This window comes from Toxotes jaculatrix, chromosome 8 (assembly GCF_017976425.1).
Source record: "Toxotes jaculatrix isolate fToxJac2 chromosome 8, fToxJac2.pri, whole genome shotgun sequence".
NCBI lineage: Eukaryota > Metazoa > Chordata > Actinopteri > Toxotidae > Toxotes > Toxotes jaculatrix.
The window spans coordinates 6,845,714-6,866,931 of NC_054401.1; the positions used below are offsets into that span (position 1 = coordinate 6,845,714).

Consider the following 21,218-nt stretch of genomic DNA (forward strand, 5'->3'; position numbering starts at 1 on the left):
AAGTACAAATGAACACGCCACCTTCATTTGTTGGAAAGAGTTCCTACACATGGAGCATACGTATTACATATTCCCTACAACATTTTCATGGAATCTTTTTTAATTAGTATGTTTAAACTCTCATTTCTTACAAAACTTTTCCCGTTGATAATACTTTGTTGCGTCTCCTTTCTGATTTCTTAGTATCATTCCGATATTTTCTGAAGACACTGAAAGTCTCAATTTAACTATAGTGGATGTTTGTCGCCATCTGCTGGCGACATCGCGTAACGCCACAAACTACCCACTTTCTGTTTGGTTCATTTCAAGTAGTGTTCGTGAAACGTTCAGTTGTTTTGTTTTTTTTACAACAAATAAAAAATTCTGAATCGTGTATTACTGCAACAAACTTGAACGGCTTTTAAACAGCCGTGATAAGAGTGCGTATCTGCTTCTTATTCGGGTGATAGGTCACAAAACAAGTCTGAGTACTAGTCAGGTGACAGCGACCAACCACGGTAGAATGACAGTTGGTTTGACCAATCGCTTTTCGAATTGTAAACCGGACAGCGAATCAGAATCAAGGGACGGGAGCGGTGGGTGATTTTTTTTTCAGGGGAGAGGAAATCCTAAGGAAATGTGTGGGATCACGCTCTGTGTTTGCAAGTATCCAGGGCTTTATTGACAAACTGTTTTCATTGTCTGGCGTTAGTTTTTGGTGCATACCGATCATCTGATATAAACACGGGCGTGGCGACCGACAAGTAAGGGGGGGAATAGGGGAAGAGACCGTCGTTGGGTCAAAATGTCGATTCAGTACGATGTGGAACAGCTGGCTGACAGCTACGGGGTTGCGGACTCGTTCCCCAAAGATTTCGGATATGGTGAAGAAGAGGCCGACATCGAGGACAGCCCGGCGCCGTCCGACAGCAAACCCAGAATCCTGCTCATGGGTTTGAGAAGAAGTGGCAAATCGTCGATACAGAAGGTAGGGAGAGGCGTTAAAGTGTTAGCCTTTCGAGGCGAGCGGCGCCTTCCTCGGCTTCACGCAAGTCAGTGGGATGTTAGCCAGAAGAGCTAGCGAGTTAGTTTAGCATGTCGAAAGTGATGATAGCAATACACCAGCAGATAACATGTCTAGCTACACAAGAGGGAACGAAGCGCAATAAAAAGCATTTCTCCCAGCAGCTAATGACTAGTTAGCTTTCAGGGGTAGCTTAGTGTAGCTGTGGCAGTGAATTATTAACCAGGAGGACAGAGAGGCTCGGTGCATCTGTGCCGATATGTGGATATACAACATGTGACTGTTAGGTTAACAACTTGTCCAACATACCAAATATATCTTAGTCCCACCCAGGCGTGAGGCATAGGGCAGGTCTGATGTGTGGCTCTCACATGATCGCCAGGCGACCACACCTTCCATTGTGGAAGTGTGTCCTAACACTTTAAAATCAGTGCAGCACCTGCGGTTTGGACGACATCCTCTTCCCCTGTGTATTCAAATCATGGCCGGATTAACACGTTTCTATCTTGGGCGATAGACACTTGATGGGCCCCCACAGTCCCCCCCACTAAGCACCCTCTTTGCAATAGGTTCACTGCAAGTGAACCTATTTCCAAGTCCAGAGTCGGGCTGCAATTAATTTGAGTCATTGACTAATGTTTTGGTCTGGTCTATATGATAATTTCCCATAGCCTAAGGATGCCGTTTTTAAATAGCTGCCCTGTACCCAAAGATATTCGGTTTGGTACAGCTTAAGATTGGTAAAAGCTGCTAACCCACACTCACTGGAGAAGCTGAAATCATCAAACATTTAGCCTTTTTGCTTAAAAGTGGACACAAACAATTAATCATTGAACTCTAGTCCAGATCAATCAGTAGTCCTAGGGTCTCCTCACAGAAAAGTGTTTACCTGAGGTGGACAGTCACAGAGACCCTGTGACTTATTTCGGATCAGTTTACTTAGTAGATGATGCCCTAAATAATAGTCACACTCATTACATGTAAGGTGTTTACTGTTGGGAAATTGCACCTCTGTTTTTTCCCTAAAGCTTAAAGTTTCAATCATTTTTTATGATGTTGTTAGTGGTCTTTGTTTCAAACGTTTTGGTCCACCTCTGCTACAAAACACTGCAGGAAAATGAATTGAATACAGCATTATTGATAATATAATAATAACATGAACACAATATAAAATAAAATACAAATGCTCTTCAAACTAGACATAAAATTAGGCCTAGTTGATATTGTACTTGAGTGGTGGAATATCTCTAACAATTTGGCACTTAATCATCAGATTACCAAAACCAACTGACATGAACCTGGGGTTTGGGGGGCCCTCTAAGTTGTTGTCCACTTTACTTAGTTGTTTTCCCGGCTTTGAATTGAAGGCCTTTTCTTTTCCATGATCTGACCACCACCTACAGCGAGGTTAGCGGTCTCCGTCATATTCTTCAAGTCTGCCACTTTCAGACTGCCACTGTGGTTGAATAATAGATGAGATACAGTTGTTCCTTCTATGATATTTTATTATTCATGTTAAAATTCAAGGGGGAAGTAGAATCAGGCTGGATGTAGTGTGACACGTCAGGAGTCTACGCTACAGACGTTGCCTGGAGGAAATAAAAGTAAAGAATTGCACTTTTCTGTACTGAAGTGCACATTTTATTCTTGTTCTGTTTTTCTATAATCTGCACACCCTCAAGTCCCTGATTCATATTTCCCTGTAAGCTTCCAGTATGGGCTGAAAAACATGTGATTTGGCTTTTTGCTGGTTCATTGGCCTGTGACCCCAGTGGCCTACGCACTGATTCAAAATGGCAGTGGTGAAGCAAACACTCCCAGGTCCTCCACTGTTACGCAGTGCAACTTATTTTCTACCTGTTACTGTATCCAGTAGACCAAGACCCCGATCAACCCTAAACCACACTTGACTTTACAGCTACAGTTTTATTGTCTGCTTTTTTGAAAGCATGCCGCTGAAAAATGCTGAATGTGGAGTGATGTGTGTTACATCAGACCAGCGAGTCTAAAATGTTTTGCCCTTTTCCCTCTTGTTCTGCATGTGACGTCCGGATGATGTCTCTGTGCTGGAATTATAGCATCGGTCAAAATACAGTTCTTTCATGATAATCTCTCTCATGAAAACAATATTATTTTTGATAATCATAATTTTGCAAGACACAACATGTTCCTAGATAGTCATTTACATTATATCTCTGTTTGTATAAATAGTGAATAAAAACACTTCTTCAGTAAAGTGTCTCACTCCAAACCTTGGGGTTGTCTGGTGTAGGTGAGCAAGGGAAGTGCTCCAAATGCTTGAGTAAGGAGTTTTTGCAGGGAATTGTATCTCATAAACTTTTTTTTTTTTTTTATCTGCTTGCTCAGAATCTGACTTCACAGAGCTGAGGGTCATGTCCTCAGATCTCTTCAAACCAACAGTTCAAAGCCCAGAGATTTTCAATTTCCCATGACATATGACAGAGAAATGCATCAAATTCGCCCATTTCAGTGACTGAAATTAGAAAATGTTTGGCACTTTTTTCAAAAGTGTTACTTGAAAAATGACTGAAATGGGTATCAAAATTGTTAATGATTATTTTTCTGTTTCTCAACTAATTGATTGTTAACAATTGATAACTAATTGATTAATTGACTAGCTATTTCAGCTCTAAATTTATTTACTGAAAATTGTCATTGTTTCTCATAACAGATCAAATGTATTGCAGTGTGTTAGTGTTTCCATGTTGATAAGTTCTGAAAGACAAGTCATCTGCATTTATTTTACTTAAACTTTAACCCAACTCTGATTTTAGGTGGTTTTCCACAAAATGTCTCCCAACGAGACCTTGTTTCTGGAGAGCACCAACAAAATCTACAAGGACGACATCTCTAGCAGCTCATTCGTCAACTTCCAGATCTGGGATTTCCCAGGCCAGGTCGACTTCTTCGATCCCACCTTTGACTACGAGATGATCTTCAGAGGAACCGGGGCTTTGATATTTGTCATCGATGCTCAGGTGAAGAGTGAGCAGAAAAGAAGGGGTTAATTTGATGTAGTCATAAACAGAGGAAGCGACCGTGTTGTTCCACAGCAACACTCTGTGTTGTTTAACTTGCTCTGAACATGGAAAAGAACAGTGTCATGTTTCAAAAATGCTGACTAAAAATACAGATTTTTGCTTTTTGTCTTGCCTTGTGAGCAGTGACTGGACATTTCACATATAGAAGATACCCTGAATCCCTTTCACATTATATATTTTCCATTTCATAACTACACACGAAGAACTAAGTTTTTTTAGTGGTTGCTGTTTATGAAAGGCAGAGTACAGTACTTTAGAAGCGCTTTGAAGCCGTCGAGAATGAAATCAATGATGAGCAGCTGGAATAAAAGACAATTGCATGACTTGGCTTTTATGCCAGTGCTATCCACATGACCGTAAGTGCTTTCAAGAAGTAATCTCAGCTATGATGTAAGCTGCAGCTGATCTAATTGCAGGGTTTATTTGTACTCAAGGAGGTCCATCAGATTCAATTTGTTTCAGCAGTTGGTCACACAGCGATATCAGAGGAGAGCTGCCTTCGTCTTGCTGTTTTTGGAAGACAGTGCAGCGGTTCATTTCCTCATACCTGGTTTAAAACGGATGAGAATGTACACAATTACATGGTGACTGTGTGCGTCAGTGCCATCTCAGAAGATAGTTGTCATCTAAAATGAGGACTGTAGTGTACTTGAAGTTCTGATTTTTGTAATTCATTTATGGGCAGTTTTATGATTCAGTTTTTGTAAAGATGTACAGAAGTACATCGTGCATACGTGTATCAATATGCGTTTTACTTTCTTCCTTTTAGGATGACTATGTGGAGGCTCTGGGTAGGCTTCACCTCACAGTATCACGGGCCTACAGGGTAAATCCAGAGATTAACTTCGAGGTGTTTATTCACAAAGTGGACGGCCTCTCAGACGATCACAAGATCGAGACCCAGAGAGACATCCACCAGAGAGCCAATGACGATCTGGCCGACGCTAGCTTAGAGAAGCTGCATCTCAGGTACGGTGTTTTTTACACTTCATTATTTTATTTACTACTTTACTACATCTGTACAAGGCTAAAGAAGAAATCGTTTTTTCCCTGCTACCTGTGCACTCAGTGAACATGCACTGGGACACATGAGTATAAGGCAGACACACTGTTCTCAAAATAAGTTACCTCACACCTGTTATTCATGCATGTTCAGTCTTAGTTTCATTTTCTTTTCTCATTACTGCGTTGCTATAAAAGCCATGAAAGCAGCTCCTCCCTTTTCTCATAAGTCCCTCAATATAAAGATTATCTAGAACATCTTATAAAGAAGGAAAAGTATTTATACGATAATGGGTGAGATGCAGGTACCCAGTGGACAGTTAAAAAAAATTATATATATATATTTAAAAATAATTACTAAAAAAATACAGATACACAAAGTAACACTGCAAGAGAGAGGATGAGGATGAGAGGATGTTTACATAAACTGAGGCTACTCATACATCAGTAACGGGGGAAAAAAAAGGTCAACAATACACCAGACACAAATCTGCATAGCAGGATTTGGAGTCATAGCAAACAGTGAATTAAATCCTTACAGTGATGCTGCTGTTTTGCTCAAAAGATTTCCTCAAATCTTATCAAAAATACAGTCACAGCTTAGAAATGAGCTCAAACAGGCTGGTACAGCAGCTAATCAGAAACCTCAAATCCGCTCGAAATAAGCATTTCCACATTCCGAGTCTGTTTACAAAGCCTACTTCATTAAAGCTACTGTAATTGAATGTAACTCCCTCAGATGTAATAACGTTGCTTTGACTTGATGGAGCGGGTGAACAGACTCAAACATGGCGCATTAATTTTTAGAGCTGTTTTAATTTTCTTTAGATGTAAACAACTCAGCAGCAGAGAAAGATCAACCTATAGCTCACTCTAAGCACGCAGATAAGCACTGTCTCTGCCAATTTAAATATCAGAGCCCCGAGTTTAGCACAGGCAATGTCAAAACAATTAAACACAATACTGGTATGTCACCAAATGATGCTTGTGAGCGATGGCCCACAGTAAGTTCGAGACTGTTCACTGACTTCACCTCTAAAACACTTTCTGAGTGTGATGAAGGGCCTGCTCTGTATGATGGAAACTTGAACCTTGAGAACTTGATACCAACCTAATGTGAGCACACATTCGACAACAAGAGCAGTAAAACAGATCTGCACACTTTTTTCCCCCACAAATGCAGATTAAGATATTTCAGATTTTTTTAATGTAGTTGTTACACATACAAGGAAGCAGATTGGTTATTTGTAACTGTTGTTAAGTTAACTACTTAAATTCAGCATTTTTTCTCGGCAATTCTCTGGGTTGCGACAAATTTGTGCTACCACAACACATGTAGGTGTTAACATCTCAGCAGAGTCCAGCCGGTCACACCTCTCACCCCACCAAATTTGTGTCGAGTTTGAAAGTGAAAATTAGACTGTATTGACAGAGCATCATAAAATGTCCCGTTTTTTTTTTGTTCACCAGAATCTGAACATGTAGACGAAGATCATCGTTTCTGATGCAGAAGAAAATTTAGATGCTTTTATCTGTATGGTATGGCCGTAGAAAATACTGTAAATTTAGCTCTTTTTTTCTACCCATTTGAGTCTGAAGCTATTATTGTGTTTAAAGTTGATAGCAGAGTTTCCACAGGTCTTAAAAAGTTAAAAAAAAAAAAACCTAAAGAACAGAGTCCTTGTTTCCTCAAAAAAAGTTTTAGAAGATAATAAAAGGCTATTGGATTGCAGGCTATCAGGGCACATTATACAGTTATGAACTGGAAGGATTATTTTGACTTTTGATTGTGTGTACAAGAGGCTGTTTTAACAAAAAAACATTTACAACACAAGCAACAGCTTGTCCAGGCCATGTTAATTTAATTAATTAGATAATTAGGAAATATATATCGCTGGTTAGTACTAAAAACATGATATAATGGTAAGTAATTCTGGACCTTATTGTCCCTTTGTTTTTCCATTATACTTAATTAGTTTGACTGGTATGACCATGAAAGATATATTAATTTGCCTTCAATATGGTATTAAAATGTCTTAGACGTAACTTGATGAACCCTGCAGAAACCCTGTGATAGGTGTTCATGCTAATTTCCTCTTTGACATATACAGTAGCCTGTGCATGTGCATGGTTTGCATACTCTCAGTGTTACTGCAAAATTCCTCTTTGACTTCCTAATGAAAGAAACTATGACCTGTGGTTCAGACACCAGAGCTGTTGTGATTCAGGCTGCAAAGGGTGGACATAAGTTAGATGTAGAAATAAGGCTGAAGTACACTTGTGTCAGGTGATTCATGTTCCTTTGTGTCGCTGTACAGTAATTCACACTGTCACTGCTGTAGGAGATTTAATGATTGGTTTGTTGTTCAGTGAGGAAAATATTATTGGCACTTTTACTATGTCATATGACCTGGGGAAACAGCCCATCAAACCCCATGATTACTTGGTTAATGGCTTAGTCAGTAGACACTAAGTTAATTTATAATTGATTAAAGAAATAGTTTGATGTCATTTTTAATGTAAAGTACAAAGGTAGTCATTACCTACTAAAATGTGAGTACTTGACTAATGATCAGTGATCAATGAAAAGAAGAAAACAGTTGGGGCTCTGGAAACTTTAGACATATAGAGAATTATAGAATCGAGTAATCAATAACTTAATTGAAAATGGAGCTGGGGGGTCCCTACTCCATCTCTCCATCAGTTTCGGGGTCCTTGGCTTGAAAAACGTTGAAGACCCCTGGACTAAACAATCAGTTAGATTCAGGATTGCATAATTGTTTGTTTCAGCCCTAATTTAAAAACTAAAAATAATTGTTAATTGCAGCCTCTGCCCTGACACGCTGTGTGAAAAGTCTAAATGTGTTGTGTACCACATTAAACGGGCTGTCCCTGGCTGAGCTCGTTCAGCTCAGCAGCAGCTTTACTGTTGATGCTAAGGCTCTGTTGGCACACGCTGCACTGTGTTTTATGTGGGTGAGATTGTTGTTTATTTCACTTAGACAGCCAAAGCGGTCCTGGATATATAGTGGAGCTGAGAGGGCTTTTTTTTTTTTTTTTTTTTTTTTTTGCTTAACCTTGTGGCTCTCTGGTGTTTTCTTCACTGTAATGCTTTGTAAAGTTGAGCTTCTGCCAAGTGTATGCAGACAGTTCCATTTGGCTCAAGCCACTGGTTTCCTCAGACACTGACCTTTTATTTATATATCTCAGTAACCAAAGTCCATAACTAATGTGTGTCCCTTTTTTTTTTGCTGCAGTCATATGAGGACACTTTTGCAAGCGGTTTTATTTTCATTTTATTTTCACAAATGCTTTGATTCAGACCTTTTTTTCTACCATCCAGCATCTGTCTGTCATGTGATCTTGTGACTGTCTGCAATTTTACCTGCTTTCAAATGCTTTTTGAGGAAGTGAGAAGTGTTTCATACTAGTAACGACATATTCACTTCTTTTTTTTAAATCTTTTATCTCCTTCAGCTTTTACTTGACGAGTATTTACGACCACTCCATCTTTGAAGCCTTCAGCAAAGTTGTGCAGAAGCTCATCCCTCAGCTCCCTACTCTGGAGAACCTCCTAAACATCTTCATTTCTGTAAGTAGACAACAGCGAGCTCTTGGTGAATAAACCTTTTTTTTTTTTTTTTTAGTAACTTTGTCATCGGCACCATGATTTATGTGTGACAAACTAAATGTGAGTCACTGCCTGCAGTTCCTCCAATGCCCTCACAGTCTTTACACGCCATGTGTGTGCCCTGCCCCCTGTCTGTAACACTGATCTTTTCATGAGGCAAAGGATTTCTAAGTCACACACATTGTTAGTAGTATCGTGTCACTCTTGATAACATCCAAAGGACTACTGATAGAGATTTATTTCAGGACATGATCAAGGAAGAACAAGCAGTTCTTCCGCGCATACTATTTGTAAATAATTGTATGTTTTTTTGTTTTAGTTTGGTAGGATTTACTGCTGGGTATCTGCAGGTCTTGAAAAAGCCTTGAATTTAGTTCTTTGAAAAAAGGCCCGAGGAGATATTAAAAAGTCTTAAATTTAATTTACTAAAGCCTTGAATATTTTCTCTTGCCTTCCATAGGCAGCAATATTAATTATGAAACATATCAGAGCAGGTTGTTGAGAGAGGTTGCATAAAATCGTGGGACTGTTTTGACAGTTCTTGTGTGCACAAGCACAATCCTGTTCAATCCATTTCTGTGGAGTTTCAGTGAGAACCATCAGACCTGTGACAAACACTGTCTCTGCTGCTAACTACAGAACATAGGAAGAGCATAATGTGTCAGTTTTAGCAAAGAATCAAATTAAGTTAAACAAATTCATAATTTTTCATTGGTTAATCTTTCCATTCATTATCTGCTGCTTTTAAGATCAGGTTAATTTAATTACATCATTAGTATTGGGAAATACATAAAAAACATTTGATATGAAAGGCATAATGGCCATGGTATAAACAGTATAGAAATTTTTAAAAAATAGCTGATTAATCAGTTAGGCATCAGAACATTAAGAAGAAACTATTCTTATAGTTTATTAATTCATTTTTAACTTATTTTTAAAGCAGAGATGCCAGAAATGCATCAGATCCAAATTGTCAAATGTAAATATTTGCTGGTTATATTAGTCTCCTGTGACTGGAAACAGGGTATTTTTGGATTTGGCACTGATGGCTGGACAAAACAAGTAATTTGACTGATTAATTTGATTTTGTTTTCAGGAAATTCCAGAAGGTTTTCCAATTTTGTGACATTTTACAGAAAAATTAATCGAGAAAATGATTCATCAGTAATGAAAAATGTCTCTGAAGTTGCCAAATTTCTATCAGGTCCAATGTAACCCATCAGATAGTGGTGCTGTGTTTCTTTACGACATTATAATTTCCTATTACTCCCCCCTCTGTTTTCCTCCTCTCTCTTGTCGCTAACAGAATTCAGGGATAGAAAAGGCCTTTCTGTTTGATGTGGTCAGTAAGATCTACATCGCCACAGACAGCTCTCCTGTAGACATGCAGTCCTATGAGCTGTGCTGTGATATGATCGATGTGGTCATTGACGTCTCCTGCATCTACGGGTGAGTGGGGTTTTTTTTGTTGTTGTTGTTTTATTTTGCTTGTTTGCACATTAGCAATTTATCAGAGAGGTCAGAGTTGGGTTATGTCAATGCTTTCCACACATCCTCATTCAATTTAACAGGAAAAAATCCAATAATGAGTGAGTTGGAAACATAGGGAAGAGTATAGTAGATTTATTAACTTTCTGTATAAATTTGCATATTAACTAGTAAAACAAATGAAAAAAAACATATTTAATTTACTCTCCCTCTATAATTTGTTAATGCTTTAAGATATAGAGTTCACCCATGTGTTGTTTGACGATGCTTTTATTGAGGCATAACTTAATTTATGCATTTATTTGCTTAATTAATGACATCATTGGCAAGCTGCAATTTATTTTCCGCTTTCCCCCAAACATTATGCCGTTTTTGTTGTGCCACACTAGCCTGAGGGAGGACGGCAGCGGCAGTGCCTACGACAAGGAGTCCATGGCCATCATCAAGCTCAACAACACCACTGTGCTGTACCTGAAAGAGGTCACCAAGTTCCTGGCCCTTGTCTGCATCCTGCGAGAAGAAAGTTTTGAGCGCAAAGGTGAGCTGTCAGGGAAATCGGTGATGCTCTGCAGCTCATTTGACTTAATTTGGCTAATGATGTTGTGGCTTGAGTCAAGTGTTTTTCATACTTTCTTCCACGTTTTTCTAGCATTGCACCGGGTGCGCATCTACATGTATGCAGAATGTGTGAAGTCAAAATGTAAACATTGTAGTGTGCTGCAATTAAGTACATCAAAGGGACAATTGAAGGATTTGATGTGCAAGTTCTTGAAGCTGGAGAACTTACAATACAATACAGATTTTGAAAAGAATGGCGAAATCGGTGGTGTGGTAAATTCTGCATTTTGAAGTTTGTAATGTTTGTTTGTTTTTGTCTCAGAGATGCTCAACCCAATTGTTTTTTGTTATTGTCATGACATATATATCAAACTTTTGACCCATTTTCTTCGCACATATTATTATAAAGCAAAACGTTCAAATGTCATCAAACACTGTTAACCAGTTTTATATTTCTTGCATCCTTAGGATTGATAGATTACAACTTCCACTGTTTCCGGAAGGCCATCCATGAAGTATTCGAGGTAGGCGTTTCCACCCAGCGTCCAGTGGGCCCACAGGCTGTGGGCTCACCCTGCAACAAGGCCGTTGCACTGAACGGCACGCCGCGCAACACTGTCTAGACACTGATGCAAAATAAAAAATAAAAAGACGCAAAAAAGAAGGTAGAGGAAAGGAAAGGGCCAGGGAGCCTGTAGAGGAGAGACTAAACTGGGGCTCACTGGTGCGCCAATCACAAACCCTTGCTCCCAGCACCTAAAGCACTGAGAGACAGCTGGAGCCAAGAGAGTGTGGGAGCAGCACTGGAGCACCGAGGGGTCAGGCTTCTATAGCTAAGATGGAAGAGAAATTCAAGCATCCGTTTCAGGCGAATGCAAAGCACCGTGTTGGCTGTGAGGAAGCCAAGAGAGCAAAACCACACCTGGACAGGAAAAGGTGTTCGGTCTCTCTCTCTCTTTGGATTTCCTAAAGCGGCCAGAGACTGTGATATTTAGCTGCTGGTCTCTCTGTACGAGAAATGTGAGGAGGGAAAACCCTTGTTGTAACCTCTTGCTATGGACAAGCTGTGATGACAGTTTGCAGGAATCTGTCTAGTGATGAACCCACCCCGACCACTTCTGTGCTGATTAAATTAAAAAAATAATAATAATTAAAAAAAACATTAAAAAAAAAACAACAATGGTGGATGTGAACTGTTAGTCCTAAACCACACATGTTCAGAGATGGCCTTATGTAGATAAAGCTTGACTGCAGTGCAAGCTTTCTCTCTCCACCACTCACCTCACCCTACCTGAATGCTGCCCAAAACTCGCTTTTTGGTTTCACTTGTGAAGGGAAAACAAGGTTTTGTGAGCAGTCTGAAAAGGGATTGTGCTATCGACAACTAACTTGGTCTCTTATGTGCGTATGTAGGTATCTATGTATGTGTGAGTTGGTGTGTATGAGTGTGTGGGTGTGTGTGTGTGTGTGTCAGTGAAAGGTTTTGATTAGATCCCAGACTGGGCTCCTCCTGGTGAAGGACCTTGATGGAAAGAGTATATGTCCTTCTTCTCAAAAACAACAACTTAGCATAATTAAACTCTTTTCAATCAGTGAAAGTCTTTGTGTGTTCCACTGAAAATCAAACTTTTGATTGACTTTCTGATGAGTCTGTTTGGAAATTTGGAACTGTTTTTTTGCAAAAGCACTGCCAAAACGAATAAATTATTCAGAAATAGTAAAATAATAATTAAAAAAATGTCATGATTAAAACCTTATTTGTTGCCATCTAAGAAAAATGTATTAGGTCTGGTTGATGCGCAGGACTGATGGAGGGGTTCACGCTCCAGATTGACTGTCAGAGACATTTTGGGACGATGATATGAACTGGTTGAAAATTGCATGTTTTTCCACCTACAGTTTCAGTCCTGCCCAAAATTATTAACCCATGTTTTGTATTTAGTTTGGCTCTGATCCGTAGGATTCACAAAAACAAAATGTACCCATTCCAAGCATGCATACATCAGTGTGTTGTCAACTTATATTGTTCTCAACCTTAACACTGCTCATTGTATTTAAAAGTGAGAAAGTGATAGTGAAACTAATCGAGAAAATTAAACACAAACGAGGAGGAAAAAGATAAAATTGACTTTTGACATTACAGTGACACAGATGTTCATGTTTGTTTGTTTGTTTGTTTGTTTATATCAGGGGTGAGATGTAGGAACTCAGGCTGGCTGCATCAAAAGACAAGAAACCTGACTCACGAATGTTATGTGGATAACTTTGCAGAGTAAAACCGAGCAGTTCGTGTTCCAGATTTGAAGGTGTTCTGCGTTTTACTCAACAAAGATATTCAAATAACTCAATGAATGTGCTTCTTTAAACAGGCCCCAAGATCTTCTCAATCTTGTCATTATCAAGTCACCTGAAAATAAACTCTTGCACATCAGAAACTTGATGGATGATTGATTTCATGTATTGTGAGCTATACTGTGTGAAATAAATGAAAACTTTAATTTTGTTTTGTTTATTGTAATAATTGGCTCAAAAGTATAAAAAAACACACAAAAAAAAAACACCCAAAATGAAGAAGTTGTCTGTAGTGAAAACCTACAAACCACCACAAGATGGCGCTGCAGGACTGCTCCAGTGTTTCCTCACACTGAATTAAATTTCCTTCAAGCTCAGTAACGGTTTTGGTTCTTGTTAAATTTACAGTACGCATGAAACATTTGCTGAACCTGTATGGTGGATTTTACAACGTGTTAAAGTTCAGCTATAAATGTCAGCAGTGTTTGTAACCATGGTGAGCAGAGGAGGAAACTACTGTTTGATTAACTGGGCCTGCAGTTTGAGCGTAACCATAGGGTACATTGGATTGCTCAGTATTGATGGAACATAGACTTTACCTCACATCTAATTTATGAAGAAGTCAAGTTGATGTTGACTCTATATTTTTATATGTCAGCAGTCTAAAGGGCATTTTTAACCTTTGCTAATTTTCTTGAAAAAAACATTTTCAGTGATGTTTCTAATATAAAACCAAATAGACTGTTAACTGTCAGTTTTCTTGAGTTTGCTGTTTTTTATATGGCATTATTATAAGTGAGGATGGGGGAAGCAAAAAAACAAAAATCCTCTTTCTGGTTTAGTGCATATAAAAACAACTCAGTGAATGGCTTCGCCATGCAAGTTATTCACCAGTTAAGTTAAATAAGCCTCACAGCTACTGTCACGACCCATTATGTGGGGAGTAGGCGAGACAGCTAAACACCACTTCCACACAATTTAGATGCAATAAAACACTGACAGCTTTTTTATCCACTTCATTAAGCCAGTAATTTCTTATAAAAATCTCCCGCATTAATCCTGGTGATGGTTTCCCTGCGGTTCCTTAAGCTCTCCTCCAACCTTAGCCGCCTTGCTTTGATGCTTACTCAAATAGGCGCTAATTTGAGATAAATTATGCATCCGCATGTAGCCTACCCATGCCAAGGAATATAAAGTGTGACACTCTGAAAGATGGTGAATTAAAGCAAAGTGTGATATCTCGACGGGCTAATGGCAGATAGGTTTGGCCTGTCAACCTGATGGTTTGTTGATCTGCAAGTCACTTCAAATTCAGAGAAGGAGAGAGGTCATGTTTATGATGTTTTGAAGGTCATTTGGCTTCAGTGCAAGGCCGTTTTTGTGGATGCAGGGCCTTCAGCGAAATTACTCAAAGACTATTCAAGTGTAATTTTTATTTTCCTTTTAACATAAATTAGGACAAATTATAAAAATTTTAATAATCCAGTGCAGGGAAATTCAACTGTCACAGCAGCAGCAATTCAAGAGAAACTACAGTATTAAGTATATTATGAACATCTACTATATAAGTGAAAAAACAACAAACAAAGAAAAAAACAAGGCACCAAAGACCATTCAACCACATAAATAGCAATAGAATAAAGTGTTTCGACACAATCATTTGTAGTCACAATAAAATAAGGATCCAATGAAGTTACGATAAAAAGTTGACTACAGAAATTGCATCTGGATCAGAAATTTCACTTGAGGTTAAAGTGTCTTGTGTCTGCTGATAACACTTTTAGCAGCTTACAAAACAGTCATTGCACTTACAGTAGCAAAAACAAAGTGTGTGAAGTGTGTATGATAATGCAAGACAGTACTGCAAGGGGTTGCACTTGGCCAGTTGATCCACACTAACTAATTACTAGGTAGTTGCCCTTTTTTACTAGATAGAAGCTTTTATTTTTATGAATGAAGTGTGTTCATTCTTTATTTAAAAAAAAAGCATTTACTGAATGGCATGAGTGACATCAGCAACCCATGTTGAATTTAAAGAGATTTAAATAATCTAAATAAGAAATTGGTAAAATCACATTTTAATATCAACAGTGTCGACTTTCAGTGCACCTGGGTCATCTGACGTCCACTCAGTCATACAGTGACTGAGTACAGTCTCTAGATGGGGCTGTTGTCTGCTGTTTCAGCAACTGTTCATCACTCTTCTCTCCCTCGGTCTTTCTGCTTCACAGTGCAGGCAACATGGAGATGAACATCACATACAGAGTAGCCTACTTCCACATACAGAGAGCAGGAGAAAAGGAAGACCGAAGAGAAGTTGAGGAAGCAGTAGAGTGTGAGCTGCATGATGTACAACTGTAATTTGGCACTGTAGCAGCTCCTGAAATTGCCTTGCTTTATCAAAGGCAACGCTGCTTCGCCCCCTGTCCCTAATAAGGAAGCTTAACCAATAATGAAATAAAGCGAGCAGAACATACTTTTCGCTGTGATGTCACGCTCACTTCCGTCTGCTGGCCCGCCCTTCATCTTAGATGTCTTACTATCATTACAACAATGATATTGCCATTACGTTCTTAATAAAACTCAGTCAGTGGTGTATTATCTCCCATCTTTACATTTTATTAGCCATGCTTATGAGAGACGAGGGGAAAATGACGTGACTAAGTGAGACGTCTCAGATAGGTGACAAATGTAATACAGACTTCATTTGTTATATTGTAAGGCAGTGAAGCTCCAGTGAGTGTAATTATGCTGCATAGACAAGGGAAGTTGGTGCTGAGATGGGCAGTTTAGAGATTGTCTGACATTACTGTACCACAGTCTGCAAACCGCGCTCTCAACAGCACACAGCTGACAAGTAAATGTCACGTTTTTGACACTGCGGCGTGACAAAGTTCCCAGTTAGTCATAAAGTGACAAAATGCAATGATAAAATACTTTGAAATGATTTCATGGTTCTGTTGCAAGATATCCACAAAATGACTTTTAAATCTCAATATAAAAATACTTAGTGACATGCCCGAGGGTAAAGGTAAAGATTACACATAAAAGTAGGTATCACAGTAGCAGTCTATAGACATTCAGCTTTAGCTGTTGAATTTGGAAGGACTTGGACAGTCTTACATAAATTGTAAATCTGTATTTTTGATGTTTTTTGATGGGTTTCTGTTCTGTGACCTGTCTTCTTGTGAACCTTTCCTTTATTTAAACTAACTGTGTTTTTTTCTTCTCTATTCAATCTGATGGACACGAAAATAATTGTTAACTATTCTGATAATCAATGACTCATCTTAACAATTTAAATCATGTTTAAACCAAGAATACTCCAAATTCTGTAGTTACATCTTCTCAGTTGTGAGGCTTTACTACTTTTTTTTGTGAAAAGCGACAATGAATTTAATATCTAAAAACAATCATGTGAAGTCACAAGAAATTGTGACTTCACATAACTGTTTTTTGACATTTAGTAGGCCATATGATTAACTGAAAAAATTACTAGCAGATCAGTTGAAAATAATCTAAGTGGGTGATTCATCTGCAACACAAACTTTAAATATCTCTTGGAAAATGCTGGAATAAGAAGATGGGGAATTTCAAGGTATATGGTGATATCAAAACAAATTATTTACCCTCAGAAAGTCCTGTTTTTCAAAGAATCTCCCTGCACTTTCCTGCACAGCTGATATGGTAACAGTGAAATCTGTTATCAAACCAACACCTGCCACCTTCCTTTTTAAGTTTACACCTCTCCAGTTTAACAAACTACCTTCAGTCTGCAGCAGTGGGAGGAGCTGGATGAGGACAGGAGAAGGGGAGAAGACTAACGAAAGAAGGAGTTAGAGGAAGGGACAGCCGTCTCCTGTATTTTCTCGGTCAGGCAGCAGAGCGTGGAGCGGAGGGGCCAGCGGGCCAGCAGCCAGCTAATGGGGACCAGCAGTGAGCAGGGGCCGGGGACGACAGCGACAAAAGGAGCAGCGACAGATGCCATTATCTCAGCCTCATACAGATACAATGGAGCTGGACGACACAGGCCCTGACACTGACAGACATGCGTGTGTGTGTGTGTGTGTGTGTGTGTGTGTGTGTGTGTGTGTGTGTGTGTGTGTGTGTGTGTGTGTGTGTGTGTCTGTGTGTGTGTGTGTAGGTTCATGAGGGCTGAGACAGGGAGTGTGTGTGTGTGCAAGCTGTGAGGTTAATGGAACACGATAGAGGAGAAGTGGATTATCGTGGAGACTACAATTTCTTGGTAACACTTGTCTGAGCTCCACTGCACCCCATGCATGCATGTGTGTATATGCGCGTATGCAATTCCTGTGTGTATTTGAGTATAGCCTACATGACCCCGTCTTGTTACAGAGAGACAGCTAGATCAGTCACCCATCACTTGCTTAGAATTCAGGGGCATCGTGAAAAGCACATCACATTTGGTCCCAAATTTCACTGGGTGCTACTCTTGGCCTTAAAATATGCAGCATTCACTTCACCCAAGGATGTTCCGGTCATTTGGGGAACCAAAAACGTGATAGGGTGGGGTTTTTGGAGGGGGGATATTAGAAGGACATGGTGATGCGTTTAGCAGGATTGGCAAAGGCAGAGAAGCGCTGTTAAGCAGCAGTTTTTGGGAGGGATAAGAAATGTGAGCTTTAGCCAGTGTAGTGCAGTGACATGGGACAGTGTTATTGACTGTGGCGGCGCATGCTGACAGTGGATTGTCAGCCCCTGCAGTCATTTGCCAGACTGAGCGAATGCGGGGATCAGAGTTTTTGGAGCTTAGAGAACGAGAGAAAAGATGAAGAAAGTGAGAAAGAGAGGGATGGCATGAAAAAAAAACAGAGAGAGCAAGGACTGGCAGCTGTACAAATGCTTGAATATACACATTACACACACACAGAAAAACACGCTGAGCTGTGGACGCCCTGCTGAGTGTCTGACACTGATGCTGCCAGACTAATCAGTGTACTCTCTCTCTGTTTTTCGCTTGCTCATTAGTGTTATAGGACAAACCAGACAGTTGTGACGTTGTAATGACGTTGTGTCTTGCTGTTGTACCCGTGTTTGGTGTGAGAGGTTTTGAGTTTAGTGTTAAGTCCCAGTTTTTATAGTGCTCGAAAACAGGTCAATGTCCTACTTCTAATGGTTCCCCCACATGGCACAAGGAACAGTATTGTCTTTTTCTTAGTGGTGGTATACGTTCTGCCTGCTTTACTAGATCAAAACTAGTAAACTAACTTTTACTAAAACACACACATAAAGTGTTTTAACAAGGATTTCAAAGACTGCCTGAAAAGTATTCCAAAAAAAACCAAAATCTCAGTGACCAAACAAGTTAAATTTGGAGTAAAATTTGTTATTTTCAGCTTTTCATTCATCATTATGTGCATGTGTTGAGTCTTTCTTAGTGACCACCAGATATTAGTGATTTCCAAAATGGGGTTGTTTTTTTAAAACTTAGGAAATGTCCTCATCAGTGACTGTTGTGAGGTGTAAATTGGTTGCTTGGAAACAGCTGTAGTTTGTAGTGTGATATATTAAACTGAACTGCCAAGCCTTTTGTAAATACAGGTGTGACTTCCTACATTTTATGATTTAATTATAGATGCTTACATGGAGAAATGTATCTGTGTTTCATAGTATTCATGCATTTTAAGATGAGTGGTAAATATCTATTTATGCTGACCTAACCGACATTAGTCCTATTTAACCACATTATTGGCATAATGTTACACGACATGTTCATTCTTGTGAAATAAAATTTAAAATCTTCCCATTATGTAACATTACTAAAAAGCATTTTGATGAAGTGTCAAGTGAGATGCGTTGACCACGTCCCACCTCTTTCACTCTTCTTTCTAAACAAGAAATACATCAGCAAGCGAAAAATCACTGTTACACCTCGTTACAGCGTGTACACATTCAGCAACAACTAATCTCTACCTCATAAATCTCTGCATGTTGTGATTCTAATTCTCAAATGTGGAAAAAATTGTGCAACTGGCTTCAGAGGAGAAACATTTTAAAAGCAGCTCCACAAACACAAACTGCAGAGACAGATACAAATGGGTGAAAATTTTAAGGAAAACAAACATAATGTGTCTTGAGGTGTTGGTTTACAATAAGCCAACACTGCTCTTTGTCAAGCTCAACAAGTGTAGTGTTGGAGACCACTAACTCAGTTCATAAGCTCCCACACATGTTCGGTCGGGTTGACATCTGGGAACTGCGAAGGCCATAATGCATCATTTCCATACTCATCAAACTGTTCCATGACCCCTCGTGCCCTGTACGGAAGCGTCTGCATTCATTAAGTTTCTACACTGTGTTTCCTTTTATGTGCCACTCGTCTGAATGTCCCAGTCAGGGGAGGCTGAAATCTTGAGTCTTGTGCATTTTTTTGGTCAAAGAATATTAAACATTTTTCACTCTTCTCAGGGGAGGATTTAGTTCAGTGAGTGAAAGTGGGGTTTAGCAGCTGAGTAAATATTACTGAAAAGGACCCTTGATAATTCTTCAAAATGAAATCTCAGAAAAACTTGCTCTTGCATCCTTAACCAGTTTATGATACTTCAGCTCTAAGTCCTTCACAACACTTTGGGACACACTGGGTTTATTAGCCTTTCCATTAAAGCCTTTTTAAAAATGTTTTCTCTTTATAGCCCGCGCATGTCCTTTAGCCATACAAGTTTTATTTGTTGTTCCTAAAGGGACCAACAGCACAAAGAATAGAGAGGCAGCTGCTGTTAAAACAATAAACAGCTTCTTTGGTGCTGAATGAATCTGGGCAGTAGACTAGTGTCATAATAGCTGCCAAAAAGGCCTGTGAGAATTTTTAGGCAGACGTGGACTGATAGATACTCATATTTTGTGGTCACAAGCAAAAATGTTTGTTAACCATCAATGTAATTTTCAACAACTGTATAAGCTTATAGTGTGTTTTGTGATGTTAAATCTTTATCTGAAAAGTAAATAATAACCGCCAGAGTAAGTACAGTACAGTACAGTACAGTATTTCCCTCTGAAATTTAATTGAGTAGAAGTATTAAGTACCAAAAGATGGAAATACTCAAGGAAAGTCAGCTGCCACTAAAACATAAAGAAAGTTGATGTTAACATCAGGAAACAGTGGACTTTGGAGATGGCAGATGGTGAAAGTAGGCAGATGTCACGAAGTGTAGAGGTGCCAATCATCAAGTGTGGAGTGAGAGGTCAGGGGATCATGTTTGTCTTTAGATTATATGTGCAGACTCATGAGTGGATGGTTGCTTGTTTACCTAAAAACAAAACAAAACAAAAAAAAACTTTGGAAACTTTGTGGTGTTGTTTCTTCCTTCTTCTCTTCCCTTTTTCCTTCCTTCCCTGCTTCCTTCCTCTCTACCTCTCAATCTGGCAGTCATGCTAATGACCCTGCTGTCTGCCCCGGCAGTTTCTCATAACACAACTTATCAGCACCGAACAGGAGTATGGGTATTTTTAAACTCTGCTGCAACCTCTCTCTCTCTCTCTCTCTCTCTCTCTCTCTCTCTCTCTCTCACACACACACACACACACACACACACACACACACACACACACACACACACACACACACACACACACACACACACACACACACACAGCTGCATGCATACACTTTGTTACTATTCAGTAGGGAACCTATGCTGAGGTCCAGATTGAAAATGTGATGTGTGCTAATGTATTCAGAACAGAGGTGAGGCCGGTCCTTTCCTTTTCTGTAAGCCAACAGTGGGAACACCAGCCCCAATACGGTAAGCTAGAAAGGCGAGCACATTACAGTGGCTGAGTAATGAGAACCATGGAGCTCCAAGTCATTCACACACACACACACACACATGCTCACACACATGCTCACACACAGGCTGGTCTGTGGGAGTGTGTGAAACAGCGTAAGACTCCAGCAGAGTACTAGCAGCGCTATGCTCTCCTGATGGTGATGCTGTGTGAAGTGCAGAGCTGTTCGACACAGACTCCAGCTGCTGCTGCCCTGTATTCAAATGGCACCACAAGATACCAGCACGTCGTCTCTTGGTTCTTATTAGACTCAGCCTCTCACTCTTTTTGTCTCTGTCTTTTTTTTCAGTTTTTTTTTTTTTTCAAAAGTCTCCCGACACATCCCACTTTCACTTTGCTTCCTTCCTCTCTTTACTTCCCTCCTCTGCTTGTCATG

At 39.5% G+C, this 21,218-nt stretch overlaps 1 protein-coding gene across 1 annotated transcript; it reads left to right on the forward strand.

The window, feature by feature from the left end:
* Window positions 1-606: 606 nt before the first annotated feature.
* Window positions 607-11,908, forward strand: rragca (Ras-related GTP binding Ca). The gene is made up of 7 exons (XM_041044618.1): window positions 607-967; window positions 3,799-4,002; window positions 4,835-5,034; window positions 8,545-8,659; window positions 10,005-10,147; window positions 10,576-10,724; window positions 11,213-11,908. The coding sequence occupies exons 1-7, from the start codon at window positions 785-787 to the stop codon at window positions 11,365-11,367; spliced, it is 1,149 nt and encodes a 382-aa protein (XP_040900552.1). The 5' UTR covers window positions 607-784; the 3' UTR covers window positions 11,368-11,908.
* The last annotated feature ends 9,310 nt before the right edge of the window (window positions 11,909-21,218 follow it).